Raw genomic sequence first — 21,034 nt, 5'->3', positions numbered from 1 at the left:
ATGCATGGTGCTGAGATGCTGTTTCCAGCTTTTGTGCCTCGCAGTTTGGACGGGGGCACAACCTTCTCTCCCAGAAGACTTGGAGGGGCTTCAGTCTCATTTACCCTCACTTTCCTCTCTCAGGCGAGCCCAGTTTCAGAGGTACTCCTGGAAAAGGTGAGGATCCAGGAACTAGATGAGGAGGTTTTCCTCTTCCACACCTGAATAATGGCAATCCTTTCCCAATTTCCAGAAGTAAATTTAAATCATTAGATTCCTCAATCTCAAGGATATTTTTTTTGCTTCTCCACCCCATTTTTTCCTAAAAGCTTTTATAACTAGTATGGCTAGTTTGTAAGAGTGGGTGAAGAAGAAGAAAATAAGTGTCAGTTATCAAATCTCATAGGTCTGTACTCAGCGTGGCAGGCTCACCTCTTGGCAAATAAATAATTAAGAACATAAGTTCTGGAACGGGACTTCCTGGTTTTAAATCCTGACTTTACACTAGCAGTGTGGCTTTGGGCTAGTTAGTTAACCAACCTGTGCCTCAGTTTCCTCGCATGTAAATGGGAATAGTAATGGTACCTGTCTGAGTTTGTCAAGAGGATTAAATGAGTTCATCAACACCTGGTACTTGGTTCTTAGAACAGTGCAGGCGCACACTGAACTCTGCATAAGAATTTGCTAGCATTATTAAGTGTGGTCGAAAATGTGGCTTTTAGAAAAGGAAAGACCAGTTCTAATTGGGCTCTGCCACTTGCTTATGTGCTGCATGGCCTTGAACAAATCATTTGTCTCAATTTCACAGATGAGGAAACCAAAGCCTGAAGAGCTTTAGAAGACCTACCTCACCAGGTTATTTTGTGGAGTAGCATTAAAGAACACAGATCACCTAGCACAGACCTGGCTTTGAGGAGGAGCTCACTGAATGAAGACAATAGGCTTATATAAAAATGATAGATCTTGACAATTCATCATTTATTTAAAATATTTTATGTAACACTGTTGTTGAGCTGAGTGACCTGTCTGACCACCTGAGTCACATTTTCTACTAGTAAGTTTTCCCTAGTTCACAGGCTAGAATCTAATATAACAATAATTCCATGGTGTTCTGCAAAAAACCCTATGATTTCCTGGGCTGCTTAAACAAGTTTGAGGATACTAATAAGAGTGTCATGAAACGCTGAGGCCAATGAAATCCTGGGCTGTACCTACAGAGGCTTAAGAAGTGAACCTGACAACTTCAGCCACTTACCTAGAAGGCCACCAATAAAAATACAGCCGGCTTAGTATTTCATCTGAAATTAATCCAAACCTTTTGAGATTCCATGTGGCACTTAAAGTAGAAAACGGTTAATTCTCGAGTAAATCTGCCTGGATAACATTAAGTAAAGGGCACTAGAGAAGGGGCCGGTTATCCTATGTTGTGTTGTTCTGGGTCATCTAGAATCAGGATGATCTTGAACAATCACTTAGGCTCCCTGGGATGCACTTTCCTCCCACGGAAAATGAAAGAGCAGGTATCTAGGGCCTCCTAGGTCTAAAATGTTATTATTCTAATTCAAAGGTGTGGAATTGATTGTGTGAAGAGGAATCCATGGAAGCATTTGAAAGCACAGTCTCTTTTTCCTAAGATTCAGCACCATTTGATGCCCACAGACATGTTAAGAAGCTTTGGGGTTAGGGTCCGGTACACACTGAAAGCATATCTCAGAGGATGTAGATACATAGGTCTGAGCCAAAAAGGAAGGCAAGTGAAAATAAACTCTTACCTTTTAACTTCTTTGGCATCGCTTGCGATGAAAAATCCTAAAGTACCTTCTTGGATCTTAAGGTGGTTTCCAGGATTAATTAATATACTGCTCAGTGAACAAAAACAAACAAAGAAGACACAGTTACGAGGTCGTGTTCTGAAGAAAACCTTGAAGGCTACACCGTACTGTTAACTTTATAGGGGGCCCACTAGTCTAATGCTTTCCCCAAAGATTTTGTCTACAGCCTGACATCCACTGTCCCACACATTTAATTGGATAACGCCATCATAAAGGTCTGCTGCCCAGTTCCCAGGTTGGCATACTCCCAGTTGCAGATATCAAAGCAAATCCAGGTTTCAGGGCCAGGTTTGTACATGGGATTGCCATGGGCTTCTGATTTGAAGCAAAGTTCCTAGTAACATATCCTTTTGGAAATTGCTGTTGACAGTCAATGTTGAGTGTTATTGGTCTAATAGAGCTACGGCTACACTAATTTTCCATTAGATGACAGAGCATTAATGGGACCCCTATATGCATACAGAAACATACATTTATGCACACCACATACTACTGCAGGGAATGGTACGGGACACCTGTAACCAATGCAGAAGCAAACAGAACATCTGCATGACATTGATAAGGCCATGGAAGTGGATTCCATGTGCAGCCTAGGTAGAAAGAATTGGACCTACCCTAACAATGAGAAAGAAAAATGCCAGCAGTTGGAAATACTTAATGATTCTAGTCTGCTGTTTACAAAGATGTATGGGAGTGTTTGATTAAGGTATGTGTCTAGTATATCCTCACTGGGGCCAACTGTAATTAGAAAATGAATGCAAATTATCCCTAAAACAACTTCCCCTGCGGGGAAGTATGAACCTAAATATACCCTGTCCTGTTTCAAAGTGGTATAAATAGATTAGCTGACCAAGTCGTGTTTGGACTGACAGAAGAGATAAATGTATCCTAATCTAATAAATGGAAGAAACAAACAAGTTTAATTGTCTTCAGACCAAAAGCAGAATACAGGGCTATCTTACACAGAGACTGAGATGAGGCTTTGGGCTTAATGGACACGGAATTGAGGCATTGTAAATGCAGCACCAGATACAGCAGAGGTATTCTTTGATCTGAAAAGCTGGTATTTAAGGTAATAGATGTTTGGGATCAGGCTAAAGGAAGTCCTCAACTGTCTAAAACAATCAAAACAGAGAATGGTATTTAACGTGTAATCTTTTACTGCTGGTAAAACCATTACCAAAAAGTGCCGCGGCCAACAAAATGATGTGTCTGTAGCAAGACAGGAAGGACGCAGATGAACCTTTGTTCTGTTTGGAGAACTCACAGCAGATCATTACTGCAAAATGTCTGTGGTCACAAGAAGTTCCATCACTACCCATAACAAGACCTGACAGGGGGAAACCAATCCTGTGATGTTGTTGCGATTAACACTAAATAATAGCAAAAGTCCATGAAGATTTGAGTGTTCTGCCCTAGAACCACAGACAACAGCGAGATTCCTCGCCAGTCAGGAAGCAGCAGGCCATGCTAACAGCACAGCTTGCGATGGGCAGAAGCTCCGTACAGGCACCTCCCAATCACTCCTACAACACCTCTTCACCTTGGTTTAAGAGCCCTCTGACTTTTCAGGATCATGGGAGGAAAAGGGTCAGAGTTTCTTCACAGTTTAGATGGATCCCTTTTTCAAATCCAAGTAAGTGGAATGTTGTAGAAAGGCAGGATGCTGGATTTTGCACTTTCCTACCCCCTTGCCTGCATGGCAGTTCTTCTGTGCCCTGGTTCTGCCATCAGAAACTATGTCCAAATTCCAGCCCTGCCATTCAGTAGCTGTCTGACTTTGGGCAAGGTACTAAATCTTCCTAGAACTCAATTGCCTCACCTATGAGATGGAGATGAAGATAAGCACAGTCTTTTTTCAGAGGATTAAGGGAGATGATGCACAGAAAGCTCACTGCATATTAGTGGTTATTTTTATTATTTATTATTGCAAAAAAATGCCTCCAAAATGCCAAAATTATCACTTTAGCTGGCCCCATGGAATGGAACACAGGACTTCTTATCAAAACACCCTGTCTATAATGAGATAAAAAGTTACAGCGTGAAGAACTATACACTCCAGAATAATATACAGTGACATACATGAAAAGTTCTGGGTTCTTCTGAAGTTTAAAGGAACTAATTCCTTAAAGTTGGATAAGCCTACATTTTGATGTGTATTCATATAAGCGTGTAAAAAAAAGCTTCTGAGTGAAAAAAAAATCCTATCATGATTTTAACAATACAATTCAAAAGAGGAAATTTGACACTCATCAATGTCTTGGTGACATATATGCGCAAAACAAGCCTCGCACAGAACCCTGTTTCCCTTTTTTACATCATACGCTTCATTAATTGCACTCCAGTGATCAAGCCCATTGTGTCATGGTTCCCATCAATGGAAAGTTTCTTTTCATTTCCTTTGTTCTTTAGCAACAGTGAATAAGAATTGGCACACAGTGAGAATTCGGGACTGTCATTCCGGAGACGGCAGGTTGAGATAATTTATTACAGCCTTCAAGCCTTGCTTTAGTCAAGTTAGTGTGGTGGAGGGGAAAGACTTTGGGCACTGATGTAGAGCACATTTGTGTTCAAATCTCAGTTTCGCTGCCGTTAAGGGAGAAGGTGCCTGTGTCGGGCAGCCAAGCTCAGGTCCTGGCCTTGGGCATGTACCTGCTGATAAACCTCACTCTCCTCATCTGTAAAATGGGGTGAATAATCACTAGCTTAAAGTGTCACTAAGAGAATTAAAGTACATACTATGTGCAGAGTGAGGGCCACATAGTAGGTTCTTAATACATGGTCACTATTACTAGTAGCCAGGTAATTACAACAACTAAACAAGTGGTAGATAATCTCTCACAGCATCACAGCTCTCATTTTGTCTTTGGTGCTAATAAACTACCTAGGAGGCATCCCAGTGGCACTGAAAGACCTCTGTATCGACCGCAGTATCTGAAACATTTTATCTCCATGCCACATCTGGAGATGGGCTCATTTGGACTGCCTATTGGTTACACAGTGGAGTATCTCTCTGTTCTTTAAACGTTATGGCTGATTGTTAAGGTACTGAAAGCACCTCCAAGGACATCAGCGACCGCGGGATTTCAGGATGCCCTCTAGTTCTCTCCTGGACATGGGGGAGAGGCTTTACATCATCTCTATGTAATGATGTGAGGCTGAATCATTTGAACATTTGTAGTATACCGATCAGGCTAAGGCAGCCTTCTGGGCAGGAACTGAAAGACTGAGGTCAGCTCTCGAGAACAATGAAGGAAAGACATCTAGATACATAAGGAGGTTGTGCTGGATTCCACTCACAGATTTAAGTGTTTGGTAAAGAAGCAGGTGCCCCTGATTTCAGGGGACCTTTGCATATAATACTTCCTGTGTAAGGGTACTAAGTTTCAAAGTCTCTCTGAGGAAATATGTTACTCTTTTTGATATTTTAGACATTGAGTCTTCTATCCACATTCCAAATCTAGAAAGTTTAAATCGAGTAAATCCTCCTCTCTTTCAAAATATAAAAAGATAAGGATCCTAGACAGAAGTAACTTTTTTCCCTGCCAAATGCCTGCTACCCTTAGAATATGTTATTGACCTTCTAATGGGAATATGTAAATCTTGCCAAAGATCTTTGATCTCAAAAGACCATCCAATGTTAAGTTTGTTTGGCTCCAACGGCGGCCAAAAGTCTCCCTCCTTGTGCCTCACTTTAAATCAGGCTTTTGCTCCAATTTTGTCTAATTCACTAGCTTATCAGAGATAAACTTCAAGATGTGTCATGTGAAGAATCAAGAAAATCTCTAAGAAAAAAGTCCATATATCAATTAGCAGAATTCCAATGGGGACATCTTCTTGGCAGGGGTGGACTTTCTCTCAGTTCAAGGAACTAAAAATTATCCTCTTTCTTTTATGACCTTGTTAATTTCAACTGAAACCATTCAGGAACAGCTGGAGGCAAAGGGCTGGTGTGGTCCCTTCCCCAAGGATTCTTGCTGTCTCTCTCTCTTTTTTTCCTTTGCTCTCAAACTAGTTTTGTATCTAGACTTATTCTTTGGCCCCTTATCCACTCTATGAAGCAAAGATGTATTTTCTGTAGGGAACCCATAGTTAAGTAAAAGAGTGAAAAACATAATCCTATTTTATTTACTTTTGTAAACAAGTTTCTCATAGTAGCCAGTTTAGAGCCCTGAATGCAACAGGCACATTTCAACTATCTGTTGAACGAATGAAAACCATAAGCAGTGGTCTCAGTTCCAAAAGTGTCTTCTTTCCCTCTCTAATAAACAGAAAGGTAGTCACAGCTGTTCTTTCAAAGAGCAAGCTGCAATTCTTACCAATCGGGCCTATCAAAGGAGTGACCACACCTCTTCTAGGGGGTTGGCCAATGAGCTAAGAATCTCCCAGGTGCATTAAGTATAAATATGTAAATATATAGAGATATAAATGGCATGTCACTTGGGGAGCTGGAACAATTGATTTCAATATTGAAAACACCACTCACTTAGAAACTGAAATACCAGTTCCTAAACATGAAATACATTCACATGAAACTGCTAGCAGGGCTCAGTCTAACAGGGAAACATCCTGTCGGGTCCCTCCGGGAAGGGAGCTCCAGCTCGCAAGCTGCAACTCATTTCATGGTGTATCTCTTGCTGAACATTGGTCAGGTTGGAGATTTGGGGCTTGATGGGGCAAAATGATTTATTCCCTTTCTCCACCACTTATGCATAACAACTGGGAAACATCTAGCTATCCCTTCTTCAATTTGCTTTTTTTGGAGACAACCAAGGATCAGTAATTCTATGGAAACAGATATTTTTTTTAAAGGAAACTTTTATCCATTATGGATAACTATGACAGGTGCATATTTCTCTCCTCCCCACCCCCAATTTTGATAGGTGTAGCGTACCATTCCCTGAGCAATTACAAAAATATCACTCACATGAGAAGATAGTTTGTACCTGATAACATGGTAATTATATCTGTCTAGCAAGCTAATGGGACTTCATTAACTAGAGCAAGAAGAACCATCTAGAACTTCAGCTCATGCTGTGCCCAGATGAATCATGCCACTGGGAAGTGGCCTTTCTGACCACACAAGGTCATAGATGATTGCTATTGCGTGGGACTCTGTTTGACCCAATTGGTGCCTTGCAGTTTATGGACTGTGCTAGGGCACAGCCTACAGAAACCCCAAATCTCAAATCTTATTGCCTTTCTGACACTTTTCATTACTTCTATGCCTTAAAATATATTCTGCTGGAGTCCCACACAACTAGACACACGCACTTTTCTTACAGAATATATGTAAGAGCACAGTGTGTAGTCTATGCTTCAATATATTTGAGCCCAATTCACTGACACAGAGACAGCATAATAAAGATTGCTCCCAGTTGGTTTCACTCAAATGACTGCCACTGTGGTCTGCCAATGACAGGGGCAAGGACTTGTTTAGCCTGAATCCATCTCCGTAAGTTTAGAAATGGCATTTTAAAATCTATTTTGCACATAAGGAAAAGAGTAGCCATATGGGATGGGGAAGAGAGTTCATTTGGGAAGGACCATGCTGGATATTTGGTTCTGGGAGCAAGCTGTGTCACTTTCTGATACGCTTCAGGATAAGTCATGCCTACATCACAACATGCCTTCACTACAAGATAAAAGCACTCAAAGACCAAAAGCCAACAGCAGAGGTGCAACCACTGTGGACCTTTGAAGATGCAAAGTGTTGCAGTAACTTCTCGCAGTTGGATCATATCAATAATACCAAACTGACAGGAAGCCACCTCTACTCAATAAAATCACAGAAGAATCTGACTTTGGAAAGAGTTGCAGACAAATACACACACACACACACAATTACAAACACAAACACATGACAGTGATTACAATCACAGAGCAAAACAACTCTAGAGAAGATGAACGAGTAGGCATCTCAATAGTATGTTTTCAACAGTACTGTCTTTGAGAAAACGACATTGGAAATATTAACCCAAAAAGTTGAAAAAAAATCTATCGATGAGGATTTGGTCATGCTTCGTGCAACATAAAACAGCAGCAAAACAGGGTGAGGTCACATGGTGAAAGTTAAGATACTTCATATTAAGAAATATGCCCAAACACACTGGGAAGAAAGAAAGCCATGATGAGTTCATCTCAATAAACAGTACTCATTCAGTAAATCAAATGTGATGACCTGGAGATTTAGTAGCAGTGTTCTAAGTCTGTACTGAGTACTGGCCCAGAGAGAAAGTACGCCAAATGTTATCATCAAAATTAGCATACGGAAAAAGAGTTAAGTGTAAGGGCTTGGTCTCTGTTTTGTGGATAAAAGGACACAAATTCAGCTCTACAAGCTGGAAACCGGACACAGGGCAGAGGAGGTCACTGGGAACGTGGATGTGGTATGCAGACAAATGGCACCAAGACACATCAGGACAGGACAGAAACAGACACCAAGGGCTGGAGAGGAGCGTCCTCCTTTGTCAACTCTAAGAGTATTTGTTCCCATCGGTGGTGCCATGACTGAAAACAGGACTGGGCCTCTGTTTTTGTGTAGGTTTCCTGCAAAGAAGTTAGTGCGTCATCCAAAAGAATCAACAAATCAAACGAGAAAAGCAATATGCTACTTTCAATTTTTATGGACTCTGGTTGGAGAGAGGTTTGTATATAAAAATACATATATATACATATATATGTATATACTAGACAAGGGAATGAGATTATATATACATATACGCATGTATGTATAATCTCTGTCTTCCTGAATTCTTGGCAAAGGGTTAGTCCTGTGGTTAGACGTGAAGACGGAGGGTGGAAGTTGGGAGGAAAGTTAACGAAGAGAGCATACCGCTTTCGGCTTCTGCAAAACGACAAGAAAAGAATTGAAAATCAAACAGTTGGATAATAAATTGACTGACACCAGAAGGATAGAAGGAATAAAACCTTTGTTTCAAATTATCTGAAGGATGTGTGTGAAAACAAGGTTTTTCAACAAAGCATAGAAACAGTATCGTGGGATAACAGCAACAAAGGAGGCAGTTCACACAGGTCCGAGGCACGGGGTGGGCGTGGAAAAGAGAAGCAGGGTTCTCTGAATTTTCACACCCGATCACTTAGGAAATGGGAGAGGGAGGGAAATGGGACATTTTTAAATGAAAAACAAAATCAAAACTATTATCTCAGGAAGGTCAGAAACTCCGTTCTTTCTAACATGGATATTGTGTGTAAGTCCTGTGTTTTCTCGGGGGCATGATCCACATTCCCTCCAGCACACCTTTTTCCAAAAGAACCAATGTGCTTCCACACTGAGACCAAGCCACGTTTGAGGATTAAAGCTGGCAGCTGCACACAGAAAGCCAAAACCAAGCCAAACAAGTTCTTTTCTCCCTTTTCTGAAAAAGGAAATTCTAAAAAACTATCTGTATGTATAAATCTGGCTTCATTGAAAACATCTCTGATTTGTGAATTAATGGGAACATCCATCAAAGAAAAGATTGTGTCTTCAGAGAAAGCTCTGAGTTATTTTTCTTAGAATGGTGACAGTGGATTCACACCGAACCATTAACAGCCTTTCTCTCTCCCTCCTTGTGACCAAAAGGTGGCAGGTGGAAGATGGCTGGTCAAGGTTCAGGGTGCAGTTTCCTGCCATGAAATTATTCCAGAATAGTGGAGAGGTGCTATTCAGGATCACTTGCATCGTGACTTTTTTTTTTTAAGAGATGCACAGAAGTGATAAAGAGAGAACATTGAATTACACAAAGATTTACTGACTTGGCAACGTGAAGAATATCATTTGCAGAAACCCAGGATACACATTTCCCCTACACAGGTACAGGTGTGTATTGGCAACAATGTGGGCAAGCTGCAATCCCAGAAACATCCACCTTATCTGTTGAACAGCAAAGAGCCAAGGACTCTTGGATTTTTTGCAAATAATATTTTTCACTTTGCCACCACAGAGAAGGAAAATGTATATCTGCATAAATAGTTGTTAACTGCTACAACCATGGTCTACCATGTGGCCACCAAATCTACCATTCTGTCTTCCTTTTGGTTGATTTGGATTTTCAAAATAGTTTAACATGTGATCAGATTGACTTTGTGAGCAATCTGATCTGGTGGTTAAGGTAACAGAGAACATTGGATTGACTGGCTTACAATCCAGTGTTTGTTTTGGGGTTTTTTTTTGGTCATAGAGACACGGACTGCACATTGGGGCTTTACTGAGTCATTCACCCAGATAATGAAAACTCCTTAAATGATGATAGCAGGAACCTTCTAGTCTTGCCCTGCACTCTGCTCAGTTATTAAGGCGTATGTTGGAGGGTATCTGCACCCTTCCCTTGGGCACCTAAAGGAAGACTTTTTAGCATAGCTAGGAAAAAAGCATGGTTGTCCTTTCAGAGGACACAAGCCTGAGCATTTCTCAGTGAGCTCTCTTCCAAAACTATTGATAAGAACTGGGGAGCAAAAACCATCTCTCTTATATCTGTAACGCATACAGTACGTCAACAAAATTCCTTGTTAATGCAACAAAATTCCTTGTTAATGCAACGCTTCCTTCTTTCAGCGCAAACTCATATTGACTGGGGTGTTATCTATTTCGACCAGACCCAGTCCCTCATCAGTCTGATTTGCACATAATTAAGCGCAAAATAAATAAATAAAGAGGGCTCCTGCCTCCAAGCCCTGCTCTCCTGGCTAATTTACATGAAGCTGATATTCATGCCACATGGATTTCAGTTGCACCAGGAGAGAAACATATGGTACACAATAGGCTGCTTGTAATTTGGCTATCAAGAGAGCTGGAAATTCCCATCACAACTCTGCCCCATGCCTGCTTCGAAGGAGGCCAGAGTCCACCTGCTTTTTGATCACAGCAGTAAAAATGGGTTTAAGGACAGGGTCTGTCCCTGGTTTTATACTTAGAGGGTGAAAAGTGTAAGTTGGCATGATCGGTTAGAGATCTGGATGCCTCATCCCTTTCCCTCGGAAAAATACTCTTTGGGTGCCCAGTGGGGCTTGGGATGCCAGGCATGTCTGGGATAGAAGCGGCAATGTCTACCTGAACACACCTTGAAATGTGCCTTTGAGTCAGAGAGGTGTTGAATTAGGGTTCCAAACAAATAAATAATGCGTAAGAAAGAAGTGGACTGAACGTTCCCGTGCTGCGCTCTTACCGTCATGAACGTCAGCCAGCCGCTGGGTCACGGCAAACTTACCGGCTCTCTCGGTTGGCGGACTTGTACTCAATGGCTATCATTAGAAGCTTGAGCTTCACAAAACACAGCCTGCAATGAGACGGAGAAACCTCGCAGTCAGTGCTTCAGAACGACCAGAGCCACAGAACAAACACTGTTACGACCTTTCCATCTCCTGATGCGGTCATTACCCAAGGGACCCCCATTCTACAGTCACTGTGCCAGAGGGAGGGGGATGTGAGCCACACCTCCCCATCCTCCCCATTAAACTTGATTTCTCACAAGTGATAAGGTGCTGAATGTTCAAAGTGCAAATTGCACTCAGGTCTGGATGCCTAGACACAGACCTGAAGCAGGGATTTGTGCCTGGGGATTTATGCCGGGCCAGATTCATTAGTTACTCGGTTGGGTAGTAAAATGTTAACTGCAGGGGGAGGGAGGTACTTGGAGCAGCTGGACCTGTTATCTGGATTCCATTTCGGTCTTTTGTACAAATGGCTCATATTGTTGTTCTGAGCAGACCCCTGTGCGCTGGGAATGATGGTAATAATCCTTAGCCTCCGTGATGGTAATAATCCCAGCACATGACGACGGCACTGTTACTCCTGGCTCCATCCAAGCTGTCTCACCGCATCTGCCCGGCAATGAGAGGATCTGGGCAAAGAGCTTTCTAGGGAGTGGAAACAGCAAGTGCAAGGGCCCTTAGGTAGGAAGGAAGTCGGGGTGTTTGAGGACCAGCATTAAGGCCAGAGAGGCTGCAGCTGAGTGTGCAAAGTCGAGAGTGACAGTGATTAGGTCAGGGAACTACGTGGGAACAAGATCATGAAGACTTTGCCGGCTACAGCAAGGGATCTGCAGCTTATTCTAAGTGGAATGGGAGTCTCTGGGTTGGTTCTAAATAGAAAAGTGACACAATCAGATGCGCTGGACCCGTGTATGTGTTGCTTGCAGGTAAGGTGCTGGTGAAGGTCTCAAGCTCTGCAGTGGGAATAAGACCAATCGCTCATTCCTGCCTGGGAGGTCATGATCCCCTGTATTGCTGTAAACAGACAGTCAGATTTCAAAGGACCACTTCCATCCAGGCGTATTTGGGCTCTCCCAGTGATTTGCAGATTTTCTCATTCCTGCCAGCAGACTCTAATGACCTGGGTTTTGTGCTGATTATGCAGTTTGCTGAAACACCAACCCACATACCCAACTACAGCTGGAAAAACGCTCTCCTTAATTTATGTTCCATAGAGCACCGCTAACACATACCCTTTACCGGGCTGTTACCTCTGGAGCTTAAATTGTTTAAAATATCAGGTGGCTTATGCAATATTTGTTGAAACAAATGACCAGATCAAGTAACCACTTTCTAATGTAAATAACAACTAAGTGCCAAACTCAAGGAGAAGGCTGATCTTAACTTCGCACTGATCATGAAGATGCTGATTTGCTGAAATCCTATGAGCAATGGCCACTCTGATTTGGGATTCTGGTGGTTCATGGGATCAAGGATCTTAATTGCTTTAATGACCTGACCCTATTGGTGAGAAGGGAAGAAACAGTTCATAGTAATGGTGGATTATGTCTTCCTAGCTACTACGATATCATCTACCACTTAGATATAAAAAGAAAGGCGCTTCCTAACTCAGAAAAGTCAATAAAATCTACATGGCCTTGGGCATATTCCTTACCTAGCACAGGGCGGACCAGCCGATCTGAGTCCTCTTTTGTAACTTTCAAATCAATATCTAAAGTTTTTCTACATGGCCTTATAGAAGCCTCTTTTTAAGAATTCTCTGACCTAAAACAAGCCTTTGTCCACTGGCCAAAGGGACTAAGAAGAGAGGGACAGAGTGATGTAAACAAAGTGATCACAGGCAGACCTTGGAGATATTGTGGGTTCAGTCCAGGCCACCACAATAAAGCAATTATCACAATAAAGCAAGTAAGGTGAAGTTTTTGGTTTCCCAGTGTATATAAAAGTTATGTTTACACTATAGTCTATTAGTGTGCAATAGCATTATGTCTAAAATATCTATGAACACACCTTAATTAAAAAATACTCTATTGCTAAAAAAAACCCAAAACAATTACAATAGTAACATCAAAGATCACTGATCACAGATCACCATAACAAATATAGTAATAATGAAAAAGTTTGAAATATTGTGAGAATTACCAAAATGTGACACAGAGACATGAAGTGAGCAAATACTGTTAGAAAAATGGCACTGATAGTCTTGCTTGAACAGGGTTGCCACAAACCTTCAATTTGTAAAAAAAAAAAAAAAAAAAAAAAAAATGTAGTATCTGCAAAGTGCAATAAAGCCAAGTGTAATGAAAAGAGGTATGCTTGTACATGCAAACAGTGCCACAACCATAGATTTTCAGACTCAGGCACTTCAAGATTGGCTGGTCCTGCCCTTCTCGTACAGATAACAAACTGAGGTCCGAAGAAGGAAAAGAGACTTGTTCAAGGTTAAATTGGCCTTTATGGAGAAAAGCCAAAAGTGGAAATCAAACAACTTGTTCAAGGTTAAACAATTTTCATGTAGAAATGTCAAAAGTGGAAATCAAGTCTCTAGGCAGTATGCTACACAGATGCTTCTTATAAAAGCAAAGGAAATGAAGTGGTTGCCAGAAACCCAACATGCAGACATGTTCTGTTTGGTCAGTACAGCATTTAAGAAAAAAAAAAAAAATCTAGAATTAGGTACCAACAGGTGATTTCATATAAAAGTGAGCTTTTCAGCTTTCCTTGATAAATAAGATATGGCCATACTGGAGCCACATTCCATATGGCTAAAAGGGACTGGACCTTCAAAGCACTTACCCTTCTGGATGGGACATGTACTCTCCAATGTGCCACAGTCTCGACCACCCCCTACTGTCTCGGACCTCCTCATTCTAATTCTTTGTTGCTAACTGCCTGCCCCCTATGGGCATCTAAGCTATTACTCCCTACTCTAGTTGAGTATCCTCTGGATGTCTGCGAAGTACAAATCTTGAGTAATTTACAATTTACACCGGAAACAGAACTATGTCTCTCCCTGTTTAAAATCACAGGTTTTCGTGAGTTCCTGCCACAGAGAATTGGCGAAGGTCAGGGTGCTGGGCTTAAGGCTGCAGCTCAGGTACAGCCTCTGTTGTGGTTCTGGGGGGAAGGGCAGATCAAGGTGAGTAAACAGGGAGCAGGTACGGTGGGGTCTGGTAATTACTTGTTTACTTGCCTCTCTGCCCTCTACACTGAGCTTCTTCAGGGCAAGATGTATGCTTGTCTCTCTGGTAGTTTGCAAAATGCAAAGAGTAAGCTTTCAGTAAATGCTGATTAAGTAAATGTATGAAAGAATGGGGAGCAGACTCTCATGAGTTACTAGAATTATCCACAACAGATAAAGTGGTAAACGAGGAAAGTCTAGTTTAGGCAGAGAAAGCTTGGAAGTGAGCTAGCATAGTGAAACGAGATGCTTTTTAACTTGGTGGATAGAAGCAGACAGATAGGAAAAGAAGGTCGTAGACGGGAATAACAGCAGTGATATGCTCTGGGAATCTAATGTTTGCATTCAATCCGCTATGACGTGAGGTAAGTACAATTCTAAGATAAGACAGCGATTTCTCCTTGGGACCCTCTGCAGATCCTGTTACAAAGGATGTACCTTTGGACTACTTAGAATTGATGTCCTGAAATTAAATATTTACTTGCATCATTTACACCATTTTTCTGGTAAAGCAAAATGGGTTTTGCTCATCCAATCCTTAAAGTCATTCTTATGGCTTAAACATACACAGACCTGGGGTGGGAAAGAGAAAGGAGGCTTAGCATGAGGTAGAGTATAAGAGAGAAACAAGGTAGCTTCCACAATGTGATAAACAGGATGAAATCAGCCATAAGTTAGCAAGATTTAAATTCCTGGTTTCTAAAATAAAATGTCCCAGTATGTCCAATGCCGGAAGTTGCCACTTGTTGCAAAAATAATTACAGGGGAATAGAAATGACTTCTTTTTTCAAGGAAAAAAAAAAAGTTAGATTGCTCTCTTGATAATTATTAAGTAGAGGTCTACCAAATTTGACAACATTATACAAAGCCTTCTTTTTCTCTTTTTCTTTACTGCCAGCATCATCTGTTAACTACAGTAGTTTCAACCCAAATGTTCCTGAACAAAGGCTCTTAAGAATTAGAGTCCAACTGTTTCTACCTACCCAGAGGGAAATCAATTGTTCTTGCTACTAAATCAGCCCCCTTGACTAGAAAGATTGCTTGCTGGTGTGAATTAAGCATAGAAACCTGTCGTAGAGTTTGCACCTTCTAATGTGTTCAGGAAGGGTGTGCAAAGGTGTGGTTTGGGGGTGACTCACCTAGGAGTGAAGGGGCAAGGATAGAAGAGGTAGCTTTCACTGTGCCCCCCAAACCTAGCTCCACCCCAGAGCGCCAGCCCCTCTTCAGTTGTCCAGAGGGACCCTGGGAATGTCAGGCTGATACATGTAACCAGAGTAGATGAGGATGTAAGTACTGCACATTGGGGAACCAGACCTTTAGGATCTAGGGGCTAAAACGAAAAAAAGATTCACATTTAGGAGCTTTGATTTAAAATGATAGGCTCTCAAAATGGAAACATCTAGTTAAAGAAAATTTGAACCAGCGGGATTTGTAAGACTCAGCACCAGGAAAATGGAAGTGATTTAAAATGCCCATGAAAATGTTGTTCAGATTTCCCAGCAGCTTTCATAGAGGTGGAGTGGGAAGGCTTCAGAACACCCTCACCTTCGAACACTCATAATATCTCCACTCTCATAATATCTCCACTAGCACACCTAAGACACTTGAATTTAAATATAATTACATTCTTTCATATGGACAACTCACACTTGCCTACAATGTCAGTAAATGCATTTTTTAGAAAGCTTTGCTATTATTATTCATCAGAAATATAAAATGTAAACTGTGTGTTTGCTATGTGTACCCAGCATCAAGTCAAGCCCCAGTATTGCCTACTGGACTGCCTCCCTGACCCTTCCTGTAGAGAATTCTAGAATTGCCACTGCCTCTGTAGCCTTCGATTAAGGGTTTTAATAGATTTTATGGCCACTGGTTTATTCACATGTGGAAGGATTATCGGTCACCTTCTGAATCCCTGTAACAGAAGTAATCATAAACGCTGTATTCCTATCTGTGTTCATATATGCTCAGTCCCAATTATAACACCCCCAAATAATTGGATGAATAGGGCCAGTTCTTTGAGGAAAAATATGTTTTAAAGATGAGACTCAAGCCTCTCCATAAATTCTCATAAAATGTTCATTTCTGCAGCCTGGCTAAATAAATCTACCATGTAACAATAGAATCTGCTGACTTCTTTCTGCTCCATGTTCAAATTCGGGTGCCTTTCTCTAAGAACTACTGATTTCACAGAGCTCAAGTTAAACTAGCTGTAGCTTTCACTGGGCAGGAGACCCAGCTTTCTCTAGGCAGTTGTAAATTTAAGTTTCCTCACGTGGCTTCCCTGGAAAGATCTGTCCATGGCAAACAACACAGGACGAGAGCGTGATTTTCTCAACGTTAGGGCCCTTGAATGCGGGTGGATGAGGGGAAGGAGAACCATGCCCTGCAGACCCCGCACTGTCTCAACCATCACAGAAGCGTCCAGGCTTGCATTTGGGCTGGAGGGCAGAACTCCTGCCCTTTAGCGTAGGGAAGATCTGGTCAGAGTTCCTCAAGCTACCTAGGCATTAAATACTCCACATCAAATCTGAATTGTAACAGCTGCAGGGGGACACAGAGACATGCAGTATTTCAAATACATCTTTTGTCCTAATCCCCTCTGAGCTATAAAACCTGATACAATTAAGCGTTTATATTTTGCAAGTGATGACTGACTGACTGACTGACCTGCTCACCATGAGATTCAGGACCTGGCACATGGCATCCTTGCAGCAGCCAAACCTGTGAACCTGTGGCTTCCTGCACTCTTCCTTCCCCACCTCCCTCCTCTGCCCTCACTCCCCTACCCGGAGGCGGGCGGGTACAACCTCTCATTTGCTAATTCTCATAATAAAAACAGTATCGCCGTTTCCCCCTGAAAACATCACATGTCAAAAGAACTCTGATTTTTCTCCTTCTCCCATCTAAAGGGGAAATCAGCTTGTTCTCGTTGGAAAATCTCAGAGACCTGGGTGTTGAGAGAGTTCTCTGCGGCTCCCAGCCTCCTGGTTCCCTATCACTTACAATTCCCTCTTCCCTCTTTATTCCTTCTCTGAACCCAACCTCCATACAAGGTACAGCTCAAGTACCACCTCTTCCAGGAAGCCTCTCCTGGCCACCCCAGCCTGCAGGGAGCTCTCAGCATCTGTCCCCCGGCTGTGTGCATCCATCAAACACTCATCTATGGGCGCTCATCTCTCCCTGAGGATGGGTATTATTTTCTTTCACCAGACTGCAAACCCTCAGAAGGCAGCAGCTGCAGGGAAACAGAATCTTTTCCTTGGCATTTGAAAGTATTGCTATTAATCTTTTAATGAGCATATATGTGATCACATCTAACTGCACCATGCCTGGCACACTGGCACAAATACCCCAAGCTCATGACATAGCTAGCTGATTAACTGGCTGGTGACCAATGGCAGAATTTTCTAAAAGGTAAGAGTAAATAAAACGTGGGAACATCATGATATATTTCTTTCTTTCTTGGTGTCTGTATTATATTCAGTGGGCAGAATAGAAGGGTGGTGGGAAGAGGACAGGCAGGAGAGGGGGAAAGGACATTAGCTGATACTGAGAGACAAGTTCTATCATTCCGATTTTAGAGATGAGGAAACTGGGGTGAGCACTAAGCCCAAGGTCAGGCAGCTGGTAACTATCAAAAGAAGGAGGGGCTTCCCTGGTGGCGCAGTGGTTGAGAGTCTGCCTGCCGATGCAGGGGACGCGGGTTCGTGCCCCGGTCCGGGAAGATCCCACATGCCGCGGAGCGGCTGGGCCCGTGAGCCATAGCCGCTGAGCCTGCGCGTCCAGAGCCTGTGCTCCGCAACGGGAGAGGCCACAACAGTGAGAGGCCCACGTACCACCAAAAAAAAGAAGGAGGTAGGCAGAAATCAACTATCTTGTCCCAAATCACATATCCAGCAAGTAGGTTTGACCCCAGACCTTTGCGACTCCACAGCTCACACTACCTGACATCACACAGCATCCTACTATTTGAACCACTCAAAAACAGGACCCCTTCGTGGAAAACACAGCCTCATACCCCAGCCCCGGCTTCCTGCAGGCTTGGCTGGCACTGGCCATCTGCACCTTCCACAGTCAGCTACTGAGGAAGATGGGGAGTGGGAGGGAAAAGGAAGCGGGTGGTTTCCTGGTGTCCAGAGAACAATGGGTGGCACCCTCTCTTTCAGATCCCATAGCTCCTTTGCCTTGATCTTACAGCCACACAGACCAGGGGCAAAGCCAGCTATGCAAAACCAAAGGGAGACGCTCAGGAGTTGCTGGCACTTAAAAGGAACAACCTAAGAGCATCCTGAGGAAGGTCCATGACATACCCACTATGGCGTCCATCAAGGCCAAGAGGCATCTGGCTTGTTGCACCCTAAATGGTCCTTCTCTGCATTTGGTGCTTAACTGTTCTCCCCACCCTGAAATTGCTTTTATGATCCCCAGTGGAAACCTGACTGAGAGCATTAAAGGGCTCAGTACCCCACGTCTTTTTCCTATTCTGATTTGGATTAGGCGTGGGGGGTGGGGAGAGCAGTCAGCAGTTTGCCTGGCATGGTAGGGGGCAGACTCATTCCTAAATCCATGGAGATTGCAGAATACCCTTTGTGAAGAAGGAGCAATGGAGAGGAAGTGCCCACAAAGGCCCAAATCCTAACATTAGCTCGTAAGGTGTGGCCCACCTACAATTCTATGATTTGGCAAAAATCAGAAACATTCCAGTGACTGAGCCCAAAGTTGGAGTAAGAAGCTATTCCAGCCTGTGGTGTGGAGAATGGGGTTGCTGGGGGTCCCCAGTCATCAGACTGAATTAGAATCACCCCCACTTACCTATAAAAAAATGCAGATTTGGGGGCTCTACCCCAGATATTAAAATCTGGAGATGGAACCTAGAATCCTCTCTGTTTAATAAGCTCCCCAGGAGATCCTTAATTAGCCAGCCTTCATCTACCACATCCTCCAAGCTGTTCCCAACTGCATGAGGCCCCAGCATCGAAATCCGGTACTGTAACTTTTCTGCTAGGTGGCTTTGGAAGGGGACACCCATGTCCTCTGAGTCTCAGTGTCCTCCTTTATAAACCAGGGATGGTAACATTCACATAAACGTCACAGGATTGTTGTGAGGATTCAGTGAGAAAATGTAAGTGAAATATTTAGAAATGATACTGCGTTTTGTCTAAATTAGTTATTGCCTTTGGAACAAAGCTGCGTCTTCTGGTGATACACACGTGAAGGCCAAAGGCTGGTGCAGAGAAGCTGGTGCAAGTCTCACCTGAGCCGGAGAAAGCGTCTCTCTGCTCGAAATTCTTAAAAAGCTCAACTTGGGGGCCTCCTGCCCCTTCTCTCTCTCCTCCTCCCACATCTGTTCTCTTGGGAAACGACCTCAGATTGCACCCGTTAATCCTGCCTCCCTTAGCTTTTCACTGAATGACTCTCCCAGCTTCTGAAAAAACTCCAATCTTTTCGGTGCAGTGATCCTACCCTGCAAGGGGGCACTCTGCCAGCCCAAGGGAAGAGCAAATTTATTTCTTTTCATGCTTCAAGACATTATTGGCTGCATATTGTTTTAATGCCATGCATAATTACAGAGACGGCTCTGAAAATCTGTATATTTTATCAGTGCTTTATTATACCCAGAATATTCTCCAACTCTTTTTCTTCTAAGTGAGCCAGCTGAAAATCTATTTTGGCGTCCTTCATGTCATCTTGAAATTGAATAGCCAATTCTTACTGTAATGAAAATACTTATGCGCCAGCCTGGTGATATACAACCCTACACTCTAATTACGGCTGTGCTTTAATTAACCTGAATTGAAGAGTGTTATCATTAAACTGCTGGTAACTCTGAGTTATGGCTTTTCTTTAATTTAAAGTAGAAAACACAGATAATTAAGCCTCCAGATAATCAAATGCTTGAGGAGAGCTTCAATGTTTTGGGATGTTCCTAAATCTCATTAAGTGTCCTTTCTTTATTGATTATTTCTACCTCTGCTGTATCATTGTGTTAAACGAATAATAGCAGTCAGTTGAACACATTCTCACTCACATCAGAAGTTTTTCATGATGGTATTTTGTTTTTCGTTTTTTGTTTCTGTATTCCAGAAGCTGTACCAAACAAACACCAAACTCTCTGACAACAAGGTATGTCTGAGGGATCTTCTCATTCTCGGAACATGTTGTCAACATGCAAATCAGTCAAGGGTAATATTTACAGACTAGTGTTCAGCTCTTGAGCCGGCTCCAAAGGGCAGAGAAGTTTCACACACCCAACGGGTCAGAGTTGGCAAACTCACACATCGAGGGGGCCAGGCCCTGATGTAAATGCAAATCTGGCCAGTTTAAGACATCAGGGAGGGGAGGTCCTTCACTAAAACCCTCCTTACAGCGAACTGGAGTCCCTTAGCATTCAGTAGAAATGCAAGTCCCCTGTTGGTTCATCAGACTTTCAAAAGAGGCCAGGAATCTAGTTTTTATGTGAAGAACCACCTTTTTGAAACATGGGCGACTAACTTTTAAGAAATGAAACACTGTGTAGGACAAATACGTGAGTCAAACTGACCCCACAGGTATCCCAGCTGGAGCTTCTAGAGGGAGCAGTTCTAACCTTCCAGGTTAACACTCTTAAAATAAACTCACTCAGTTTCCAGAAGCAAAATAAGAGAAGCAGCAGGAAAGCAGGAAGGGGGTGGGGGGAGGGACATGGACTAAGGGATTTGCAAGGCAGCACTCAGGTTGACACCAATCAAGCCCAGGAGACTCAAAGACAAGGAAGGGGACTTCACATACTCCACTGCTAATGCCTGAGGTGCCACAGGACTCCTCCAGGTGTTGGCAGTTCTGCTGT

At 42.7% G+C, this 21,034-nt stretch overlaps 1 protein-coding gene across 6 annotated transcripts in view; it reads right to left on the bottom strand.

The window, feature by feature from the left end:
• Positions 1-21,034, bottom strand: part of KCNMA1 (potassium calcium-activated channel subfamily M alpha 1) — a 757,357-nt gene that overhangs the window by 141,591 nt on the left and 594,732 nt on the right. For all 6 annotated transcript variants that reach the window (XM_081250585.1, XM_081250584.1, XM_081250583.1 and 3 more), the window contains exons 16-17: positions 11,021-11,089; positions 1,752-1,838 (exon numbers count right to left, since the gene is read on the bottom strand). In XM_081250585.1, the coding sequence (XP_081106711.1) occupies positions 1,752-1,838; positions 11,021-11,089 (156 nt within the window). The remainder of the gene's footprint in view (positions 1-1,751; positions 1,839-11,020; positions 11,090-21,034) is intronic.

This window comes from Mesoplodon bidens (genome assembly GCF_964165515.1).
Source record: "Mesoplodon bidens genome assembly, chromosome: 1".
NCBI lineage: Eukaryota > Metazoa > Chordata > Mammalia > Artiodactyla > Ziphiidae > Mesoplodon > Mesoplodon bidens.
This window is presented reverse-complemented; position numbering and strand designations above follow the sequence as displayed.